The sequence below is a fragment of the Coregonus clupeaformis genome, chromosome 12, assembly GCF_020615455.1.
Source record: "Coregonus clupeaformis isolate EN_2021a chromosome 12, ASM2061545v1, whole genome shotgun sequence".
In the NCBI taxonomy this organism is placed as follows: Eukaryota; Metazoa; Chordata; class Actinopteri; order Salmoniformes; family Salmonidae; genus Coregonus; species Coregonus clupeaformis.
The window spans coordinates 17,528,816-17,540,269 of NC_059203.1; the positions used below are offsets into that span (position 1 = coordinate 17,528,816).

Consider the following 11,454-nt stretch of genomic DNA (forward strand, 5'->3'; position numbering starts at 1 on the left):
AGAATTTGAGAACAAATCCAATTTTGATAAACTCCCATATCTATTGGGTGAAATACCACAGTGTGCCATCACAGCAGCAAGATTTATGACCTGTTGCCACAAGAAAAGGGCAACCAGTGAAGAACAAACACCACTGTAAATACAACCCATATTTACGTTTATTTATTTCCCCATTTGTACTTTATCTGTTTGCACATTGTTACAACACTGTATATAGACATAATATGACATTTGAAATGTCTTTATTCTTTTGGAACTTCTGAGTGTAATATTCACTCTTTTTATTGTTTATTTCACTTTTGTTTATTATCTATTTCACTTGCTTTGGCAATGTTAACATACGTTTCCCATGCTAATAAAGCCCCTTAAATTGAAGAGAGAGAGAGAGAGAGAGAGAGAGAGAGAGAGAGAGAGAGAGAGAGAGAGAGAGAGAGAGAGAGAGAGAGAGAGAGAGAGAGAGAGAGAGAGAGAGAGAGAGAGAGAGAGAGAGAGAGAGAGAGAGAGAGAGAGAGAGAGAATAGTTGTCTATAGTTCTGATTAAATAGCTTGGTTTTGGCAGCTATCAATATTATTCTGCTGCTCCACCTGTTGAATGGACATAGGAAAACAACATGTTTATGAAGCTTGTTGAATGGACATAGGAAAACAACATGTTAATAAAGCTTGTTGAGTGGACATAGGAAAACAACATGTTTATAAAGCTTGTTGAGTGGACATAGGAAAACAACATGTTTATGAAGCTTGTTGAGTGGACATAGGAAAACAACATGTTTATGAAGCTTGTTGAATGGACATAGGAAAACAACATGTTAATAAAGCTTGTTGAGTGGACATAGGAAAACAACATGTTAATAAAGCTTGTTGAGTGGACATAGGAAAACAACATGTTAATAAAGCTTGTTGAGTGGACAGAGTGCACAGTGCATTCGGAAAGTATTCAGACCCCTTGACTTTTTCCACCTTTTGTTACGTTACAGCCTTATTCTAAAAGTTATTAAATTAATGTTTTCCCTCATCAATCTACACATAATACCCCATAATGACAAAGTGAAAACAGCTTTTTTTTTTTTGCTATGAGACTAGAAATTGAGCTCAGGTGCATCCTGTTTCCATTGATCATCCTTGAGATGTTTCTACAACTTGATTGGAGTCCACCTGTCTATATAAGGTCCCACAGTTGACAGTGCATGTCATAGCAAAAACCAAGCCATGAGGTCGAAGGAATTGTCCGTAGAGCTCCGAGACAGGATTGTGTCGAGGCACAGATCTGGGGAAGGTTACCAAAAAATGTCTGCAGCATTGAAGGTCCCCAAGAACACAGTGGCCTCCATCATTCTTAAATGGAAGAAGTTTGGAACCACCAAGAATCTTCCTAGAGCTGGCCGTCCGGCCAAACTGAGCAATTGGGGGAGAAGGTCCTTGGTCACAGAGGTGACCAAGATCCCGATGGTCACTCTGACAGAGCTCCAGAGTTCCTCTGTGGAGATGGGAGAACCTTCCAGAAGGACAACCATCTCAGCAGCACTCCACCAATCAGGCCTTTATGGTAGAGTGGCCAGACGGAAACATCTCCTCAGTAAAAGGCACATAACAGCCCGCTTGGAGTTTGTCAAAAGGCACCTAAAGGACTCTCAGACCATGAGAAACAAGATTATCTGGTCTTATGAAACCAAGATTGAACTCTTTGGCCTGAATTCCAAGCGTCACGTCTGGAGGAAACCTGGCACCATCCCTACGGTGAAGCATGGTGGTGGCAGCATCATGCTGTGGGGATGTTTTTCAGTGGCAGGGACTGGGAGACTAGTCAGGAACAAGGCAAAGATGAACGGAGCAAAGTACAGAGAGATCCTTGATGAAAACCTGCTCCAGAGCGCTCAGGACCTCAGACTGGGGTGAAGGTTCACAGCCAAGACAACACATGAGTGGCTTCTGGACAAGTCTCTGAATGTCCTTGAGTGGCCCAGCCAGAGGCCGGACTTGAACCCGATCGAACATCTCTGGAGAGACCTGAAAATAGCTGTGCAGTGATGCTCCTAATTAACCTGACAGACCTTAAGAGGATCTGCAGAGAAGAATGTGAGAAACTCCCCAAATACAGGTGTGCCAAGCTTGTAGCGTCATACCCAAAAATGATTGAGCATGTAATCGCTGCCAAAGGTGCTTCAACAAAGTACTGAGTAAAGGGTCTGAATACTTACGTGAATGTCATATTTAAGTTTTTTTATTTTTAATACATTTGCAAACATTTCTAAAAACAAGTTTTTATGGGGTCATTATGGGGTATTGTGTGTAGAATGATTATTTAATCCATTTTAGAATAAGGCTGTAATGTAACAAAATGTGGAAAAAGTCAAGAGGTCTGAATATTGTCCGAATCTCTACATACTATAGGATTATGACAAGGAATATATATTTCTGGTTAATTTTGTGTTGTTTTACAATAATTTGATAACAGGCATATACAGCAAAAAGATGCAGTAGTTCAGATCTGTTGAACCAGTCCAAAACAGAAAATATTCAGGAAATGGAAAGTTTCCTCCATTAACAGACGTACAATTATGAAACTTTAGAAGCTATTTTGAATACATTTTCTTGGTCGTAGAGTCATGAAATGTTCAGAACACATTGAAGGTAGTTACTGCTTTCAATAAAAATAAAAACACATAAAATTGAGTTATGATGTTTTCATCAGAAAGAGACGAAAGGCAAAACCAGTTTTAACACACATAAGAAGGAAACGGTGAATGGGTTGTTTATCCCTTTATAGTGCATTACTTTTGACTAGGGCCAATAGGGCTCTGGTCAAAAGTAGTGCACTATATAGTGAATAGGGTGCCATTTGGGATGTACCCTAGTAAGTAGGGCCCTGTCTTTACACACTAGTACTGTAGGTGCCTGGTGGATGGTGATAAAACAGAAGATTTATGACTGAAAAAGGGAGTCGGTGTTCAGCTTCTCCGAAAGGACCTGTTTTTATGGCCCTGTTAAAATATCAACAGAATAAACCCTGCTAGCTACAAATGTAGAAGTAGTAAGATGTTCTGTTTCTCTCTCCCTCTCTCTCTCTCTCTCTCTCTGTGTGTGTCTCCTCTACCTCTATCTCTGTCTCTCTTTCTCCGTCAGCTCAGGTGTGGACAAAACCTGATCACTTCTCATTAAAAAAAAAAGTGACTGCATGTCATTTAAAATACTAACTTAGAACTTTGCTTTCATTAACCAACTGATCTTACCAACTGACTGCTATATATATTAATACAAAATAAAATATGTTTTGTATTAATTTTATGCAAATGTGGTGCACGTTTAAGTAATGATATAGTTTGTGAACTAGTTGTGTAATTGGAAGACCTTTTTACAGTTGGTGTCTGTAGCTTTAAACTGTTGAAGAGCTGTACCATTTATAAAAAACCAACCACTTCATGCTGCCATTGACAGCCATGTTGTTTTATGCCATTTCAAATAGTTATAATGCACAGTAATAGTGTTTGGTGGCAGGACATGTGCTATTATCAGACCTTCCGGGTAAAAAACTTGAAATTAATAAAAAAAAACGATGTTTTAAGTGAAATATTAGCTTTTGTCTGAAGCCAAAAAAGACAGGAAATTCAAAAGCTAATTTGACCTATGCAGGCTTTTCAGCATACACACAACGGCACCTGCTAGAGTAGTGATCTACTGTACTTCAACAACAGATGTGCTCACATTGGATGAGTTGATTAGGATTCAAACCTTCTCTCAAATAGCCTAATATATACTGGTAGAGTAGGGTTACCCCACTAATGTACTTGGTGATGTAAACGTGTTTTTTCATGTCAGACACACATGCAATCTGGCATCTGAGAACCTGTTCAATGGTCCTAATCTAGATAACCCATTGGTTATTAAAAGGGGCAATCTGCAGTTCAAACAACAACAAGGCCACACCCCGCCACTGTTTCGGTAAAAAGCGGAAGAATTCGGGATGGAGAAATGTAACCACTAAAGAGCAAGACCGTAAACTGTAAGAGGCTAAACAGTGTTTGTTTACAATTACAATTACTCTCACGTTCGGCTGTACAGTCCGTCGCTTCGTCCTAACCGTAAATCACATGTTCAGTTATTCAAACCTGATCTGTTATTATTGACGACAACAAGCTGGCCCAGGCCTTTGAATTGCACACAAAGTGGTAATGGGTCATTTTCTCAACAAGACACTGCTTCTGCCTGCTAAGTCTGGAGCCTGGATAGCTATTTAGCAAGCATCTACAACGTCTAACTAACAGAAACAGATACAATTTCAATAATGTAGGCTTATCTGGCTTGAATTATGTTTTGAATATGGCTGAGGATATAATGTTAGCTAGCTAGCAACAAAAAAAACGTGTCTCTGGCTAGATAGCTCATCAAGACGAGAGAGTGGCTAGGTGACCTGGCTAGGTTTCAGTTTGATACGTCACAGGCCCGAACATAGATCAAGTAGATATCCCATCAAGGGCCGTTGCATTCTCACTTAGACTGAGACTGTATGATCTGTAATCCTAATTCTGTCCATCTTTTTTTTGTTTCTCCTGCAACAATAATGAAATGTTAGCTGTTAGCATTTGCCTTTTCCCTATGTAATAAGTTAGTGTTCCTTATGTTTTTGCTGGGAAAGATTGCAGAGAAAATATAGTTTTTTATTGAATCAACAACACCTTTCTCGAATATTCAAATTGAAGGTGAAGGTCATAATTAATATTTCTCTGGGATTCGAGTGTCACTGTTAACAACTTTGGAATTTCTTGGAGGTTATTTAAAAAAGCCCCTATGGGGCAAGAAAATCATCATGTATCGTCATGTATTGTGACTATCGTCATGTATTGTAACTATCGTAGTGTATTGTGACTATAGTCGTGTATTGTGACTATCGTCATGTATTGTGACCATCGTCATGTATTGTGACTATCGTCGTGTATTGTGACTATTGTCGTGTATTGTGACTATCGTCGTGTATTGTGACTATCGTCGTGTATTGTGACTATCGTCATGTATTGTGACTATCGTCGCATCTATAATATTGATGATTTTGTTGTCCAGAAATGTCTCTGCCCCCTCTCTCTTGTTATTATACATTCAGAATTAAGAGAGAGCTTGCTATCATACATATACACAGAAAAAAAACCTTTACTCTCTGTTTAAAAGAGCTTTTTAGAAAGAGGGGGAGGGGAGAGGGAGGGGGAGAGCGTAGTATGAAAACAATTAAAGGCTGACTAAACATCTGCATTTGATTGCTTATATCATAACAGGAATGCAACATGGTTTGGATTCACGGTTGGCCTCGGTGCTGTTGCTATGGTGATGTAGGCTTGATTACTTTGAGAGAGGCCCATGCAGTGTCATCATGTTGTGTGGTGTGGATAGAACAGTGCACTGGCTAGTGGGTTACACCCAGCCTGCCTCCCAACGTCTCTGTAGGACTGGGCTGGAGTTGCTCCATTTGGATCATGAATGACATGTCATGTCTCCATGGCGCTCAGATTTTGTTCCTTCAATGTTCCACAAAATTCTCAATGGTATTGTTTTTCTCTCCCTCTGTTCCCTCTTATTCCCCATCCCCCTCTCTCTCTCTCTCTCTCTCTCTCTCTGTCTCTGTCTCTCTCTCTCTCTCCTCTCTCTCTCTCTCTCTCTCTCTCTCTCTCTCTCTCTCTCTCTCTCTTCTCTCTCTCTCTCTGTCTCTGTCTCTTTCTCTCTCTCTCTCTCTCTTTCTCTGTCTCTGTGTCTCTGTCTCTGTCTCTGTCTCTGTCTCTGTGTCTGTCTCTGTGTCTGTCTCTGTGTCTGTCTCTCTCTCTCTCTCTCTCTCTCTCTCTCTCTCTCATTTAAATTTAAGGGCTTTATTGGCATGGGAAACGTGTGTTAACATTGCCAAAGCAAGTGAAGTAGATAGTAAACAAAAGTGAAATAAACAATAAATATTAACAGTAAACATTACACTCAGAAGTTTCAAAAGAATAAAGACATTTCAAATGTCATATTATGTATATATACAGTGTTGTAACAATGTGCAAATAGTTAAAGTACAAATGGGAAAATAAATATGGGTTGTATTTACAATGGTGTTTGTTCTTCACTGGTTGCCCTTTTCTTGTGGCAACAGGTCACAAATCTTGCAGCTGTGATGGCACACTGTGGTTTTTCACCCAGTAGATAAGGGAGTTTATCAAAATTGGGTTTGTTTTCGAATTCTTTGTGGATCGCTGTAATCTGAGGGAAATATGTGTCTCTAATATGTTCATACATTTGGCAGGAGGTTAGGAAGTGCAGCTCAGTTTCCACCTCATTTTGTGTGCACATAGCCTGTCTTCTCTTGACTCTCTCTCTCTCTCTCTCTCTCTCTCTCTCTCTCTCTCTCTCTCTGTCTCTCTCTCTCTCGGTCTCTCTCTCTCTCTCTCTGTCTCTCTACCTCCCCCTCTCACTCTCATTCTGCCCCACCTCTCCACCTTCCTCTCCTTCTCCCCCTCTATAGCATTGCAGTGGTTGCGGGGAGCTCACCCCCCTAGACAGTCCTGTGGTGTATGCAGAGGGGGCAGGCTACGACAAGCAGTGGCACCCGACCTGCTTTGTGTGTTCAGAGTGTGGGGAGGCCCTGGTCGATCTGGTATACTTCTGGAAGGAAGGAGAGCTGCTGTGTGGAAGACACTACTGCCAGAGGACCAGACCCCGTTGTGCAGGCTGTGACGAGGTGACGGGGACTCATAGATATAGAATGAGGGGGACGCCCATTCTATCCATTCTAATTCTATGGGGAGATTACCGCAGATACAGTGATTGTGTCCCAAATGGGCCGTGGTCAAAAGTAGTGCACTATATACAGTTGAAGTCGGAAGTTTACATACACTTAGGTTGTAGTCATTAAAACTCGTTTTTTAAACCACTCCATACATTTCTTGTTAACAAACTATAGTTTTGGCAAGTCGGTTAGGACATCTACTTTGTGCATGACACAAGTAATTTCTCCAACAATTGTTTACAGACAGATTATTTCACTTATAATTCACTGTATCACAATTCCAGTGGGTCAGAAGTTTAAATACACTAAGTTGAATGTGCCTTTAAACAGCTTGGAAAATTCCAGAAAATGATGTCATGGCTTTAGAAGCTTCTGATAGGCTAATTGACATAATTTGAGTCAATTGGAAGTGTACCAGCCCCTCCACCTGACCACCCCCAACTAAACCCCACTGGATTAAGGCGGCACCGACTAAGGGCGCACCGACAGGCAGCACCGGAGGGACAGTACCTGACTAAGGGGCAGCACCGCCCGAGGGGCAGCACCGGACTGAATGGCGGATCCTGGCTGGCTGGCTCTGGCGGATCCTGGCTGGACGGCTCTGGCGGATCCTGGCTGGCGGAAGGCTCTGCTGATCCTGTCTGGCAGAAGGCTCTGGCTGATCCTGTCTGGCGAAGGCTCTGGCTGATCCTGTCTGGCGGAAGGCTCCTAGCTGATCCTGTCTGCGGAAGGCTCTGGGCTGATCCTGTCTGGCGGAAGGCTCTGGCTGATCCTGTCTGAGCGGAAGGCTCTGGCTGATCCTGTCTAGGAAGGCTCTGGCTGATCCTGTCTGGCGGAAGGCTCTGGCGCTCCTGTCTGGCGCGAAGGCTCTGGCTGATCCTGTCTGGCGGAAGCTCTGGCTGCTCCTGTCTGGCGGAGAGCTCAGCGGCCCGATCTGGCGGACGGCTCTGAAGGCTCATGGCAGACGGGCGCTTTGCAGGCTCAGTACAGACGGGCAGTTCCCGCGGCGCTTGGCAGACGACAGTTCAGACGGGCGTTAGCAGACGGGCAGTTCAGACAGCGTTGGGCAGACGGGCAGTTCAGACGGACGTTGGGCAGACGGACAGTTCAGGCCCGTGGCAGACGGCAGAGCTCTGGCCGTCTGAGGCGCATCGTAGGCCTGGTGGCGCGTGCCGGAACAGGAGGTACCGGCTGAGTACACGCATCTCAGGGCTAGTGCGGGGAGAAGCAACAGGGGCATGCTGGACCCTGGGGACGCACCGTAGGCCTGATGCGTGGAAATGCCGGAACTGGAGGTACTGGCTGAGGACACGCATCTCAGGGCTAGTGCGGGAGAAGCAACAGGGCATGCTGGACCCTGGGGACGCACCGTGAGGCCTGATGCGTGGTGCCGGAACTGGAGGTACCGGGCTGAGGACACGCATCTCAGGCTAGTGCGGGAAGCAGCAACAGGGCATGCTTGGCCCTGGGGACGACATAAGGGCTAGTGCGGAGAGCCGGAACAGGGCATGCTGGACCCTGGGGACTCACATTAAGCCCTAAGTGGGAGAGCAGCAACAGGACGCACAGGACTCGGGAGACACACAGGAGGCTTGGGGCGTGGTGTAGGCACTGGTGGGAAAGGGCTGGCGACGCGCACCGTATCCCTGGTGCGAGTGGCCGGAACAGGCCGGGCTGGCTGGCGGAGCGCACCGTATCCCTGGTGCGAGTGGCCGGAACAGGCCGGGCCGAGCTGGCGAAGCGCACTGTATCCTTGGTGCGAGGGGTCGTAACAGGCCGGACCGTACTGGAGGCACACACCACTGGCTCTACCCCGGGGAACTGGAACGGGCCGGACCGGACTGGATACACACCTCAGTCTCTCACGCCGTGCCTCACATCTCCTTTCCCTACTTTGGCCAGTGACCCCCGTAACCTGGTTGCCTCTTGAATTCGCCCTTCTCTGCCTCCGTTAGCCCGTCGTCCAAGCCATGTGCCCCCCAAAAACTTTTTGGGGTTGCCTCTCGTCCTTCCAACGAGATGGCCCTGCTGACGCCAAGAGTGCTCCTCTCTCGCCAGGGCCTTGATCTTCCCCCAAGGTCCCTTGCCCCGAGCATGTCCTCCCAGGACCACGATTTGCCCACCTGGGCCATCGCCAGCCTCTCGAGCTCCTTACCAGGCGCTTCCTCCCATGTCCAGCTGTCTTGCTCCTGGACACGCTGCTTGGTCCTTCTATGGTGGGTTTTTCTGTCACGATCGTCTGAAGAACCGGACCAATACGCAGCGGCGTGGAGTGAACATGATGACTTTATTTAATAAAGCAACCACGAGAAAAAACAACAAATGACGATAGTGAAGTCCTCTGTAACACTGACAGAAACATGGAACAAAAAAACCCACAAACCAAGGAGAAACCACACAGTTTAAATATGGCTCCCAATCAGAGATAACGAGCCGAACAGCTGACACTCGCATACCTCCCGATTGGGAGTCATATGACTAATCAAACACAATCACCCAACATAGAAATGAACACAAAAATGTACCTGTGGATGTAGTTCAAGGCCTACCTTCAAACTCAGTGCCTCTTTGCTTGACATCATGGGAAAATCAAAATAAATCAGCCAAGTCCTCAGAAAAGAAATGGTAGACCTCCACAAGTCTGGTTCATCCTTGGGAGCAATTTCCAAATGCCTGAAGGTACCACGTTCATCTGTACAAACAATAGTACGCAAGTATAAACACCATGGGACCACGCAGCCGCCATACCGCTCAGGAAGGAGATGCGTTCTGTCTCCTAGAGATGAACGTACTTTGGTGCGGAAAGTGCAAATCAATCCCAGAACAACAGCAAAGGACCTTGTGAAGATGCTGGAGGAAACAGGTACAAAAACAGGTACAAAAGTATCTATATCCACAGTAAAACAAGTCCTATATCGACATAACCTGAAAGGCCGCTCAGCAAGGAAGAAGCCACTACTCCAAAACCGCCATAAAAAAAACAGACTACGGTTTGCAACTGCACCTGGGGACAAAGATCGTACTTTTTGGAGAAATGTCCTCTGGTCTGATGAAACAAAAATAGAACTGTTTGGCCATAATGACCATCGTTATGTTTGGAGGAAAAGGGGGTTGCTTGCAAGCCGAAGAACACCATCCCAACCGTGAAGCACGGGGGTGGCAGCATCATACTGTGGGGGTGCTTTGCTGCAGGAGGGACTGGTGCACTTCACAAAATAGATGGCATCATGAGGAAGGGAAATTATGTGGATATATTGAAGCAACATCTCAAGACATCAGTCAGGAAGCTTGGTCGCAAATGAGTCTTCCAAATGGACAATGACCCCAAACATACTTCCAAAGTTGTGGCAAAATGGCGTAAGGACAACAAAGTCAAGGTATTGGTGTGGCCATCACAAAGCCCTGACCTCAAACCTATAGAAAATGTGTGGGCAGAACTGAAAAAGCGTGTGCGAGCAAGGAGGCCTACAAACCTGACTCAGTTACACCAGCTCTGTCAGGAGGAATGGGCCAACATTCACCCAACTTATTGTGGGAAGCTTGTGGAAGGCTACCCGAAACATTTGACCCAAGTTAAACAATTTTTAAAGGCAATGCTAAAATAAAGTGGTGATCCTAACTGACCTAAGACAGGAATTGTGAAAAACTGAGTTTAAATGTCTTTGGCTAAGGTGTATGTAATAATGCTTTTCAGTTACAGGGAGAAAGAACCCTTCAACACATTCTCTCTTTTCTCGTCCTGTCTGCAGCTGATCTTCTGTGACGACTACAAGAAGGGGACAGACAGTCGGGCGTGGCACCAGGACCATTACTGCTGCTGGCGGTGTGGCCAGAGTCTGGACAGTCCCTGTTCCTGCCCCCAAACACCCTGGCCCAGCCCTGTTTAGTTCCCCTGGCCCCACTCCTGCTCCCCAGCCCTGTTTAGGTCCCCTGGCCCCAGTCCTGGAGTGGGTAGAGTCTTGAAAGCTCCTGTTCCTGTCCTCATACACCCAGGAAGGCGTAGCCCCCCAGTCCCAGTGTAGCCCCCCCCTGGTCTAAAGTAGTGCACTATATAGGGAATAGGGTGCAATAGACAGCTCTCAGCCAGCCAAGAGAGAAGATCTGGTCAGGAAGGGAGAAGCAGGAGAGAGAAAACCCTTAGAGTTAGTGTTACTTAACTGGATGGAAGGAATGGAGAGCATTCCACCCTACTCTCTGTCTCATTTTAGTCATTTAGCAGACGCTCTTATCCAGAGCGACTTAAAGTTAGTGAGTGCATACATTCTTTTTTTTCTTTTTCGTACTGGCCCCCCGTGGGAATCGAAACCCACAACCCTGGCATTGCAAACACCATGCTCTACCAACTGAGCTACATCCCTGCCGGCCATTCCCTCCCCTACCCTGGACGACACTGGGCCAATTGTGCGCCGCCCCATGGGTCTCCCGGTCGTGGCCGGCTACGACAGAGCCTGGAAATCGAACCAGGATCTCTAGTGGCACAGCCAGCACTCGGGAGGTCTCCTATTAATAGGGTTAGTTTGTCAAATTGCAAGTTGCAGATTAAACTTCATGTTAAATGTAATTCTGCCCCTCTCTCGCTGTCACAGCATGTTTTCATTGTCTATGTAATGATTATGATGAAACAATTTAGAATTTAATATTAATGTTAGTCGGTGAAAGAAAAATTATTACCCCACCCCATCCCTTTTATATCTGTAATAATACTCCAC

At 45.5% G+C, this 11,454-nt stretch overlaps 1 protein-coding gene across 2 annotated transcripts in view; it reads left to right on the forward strand.

The window, feature by feature from the left end:
- The window catches only part of LOC121577903 (LIM and cysteine-rich domains protein 1), a 36,994-nt gene extending 25,977 nt beyond the window's left edge, over positions 1-11,017 (forward strand). For both annotated transcript variants that reach the window (XM_041891885.2, XM_041891887.2), the window contains exons 7-8: positions 6,482-6,697; positions 10,495-11,017. In XM_041891885.2, coding sequence (XP_041747819.2) covers positions 6,482-6,697; positions 10,495-10,632 — 354 coding nt within the window. In that variant the 3' untranslated portion in view covers positions 10,633-11,017. The remainder of the gene's footprint in view (positions 1-6,481; positions 6,698-10,494) is intronic.
- The last annotated feature ends 437 nt before the right edge of the window (positions 11,018-11,454 follow it).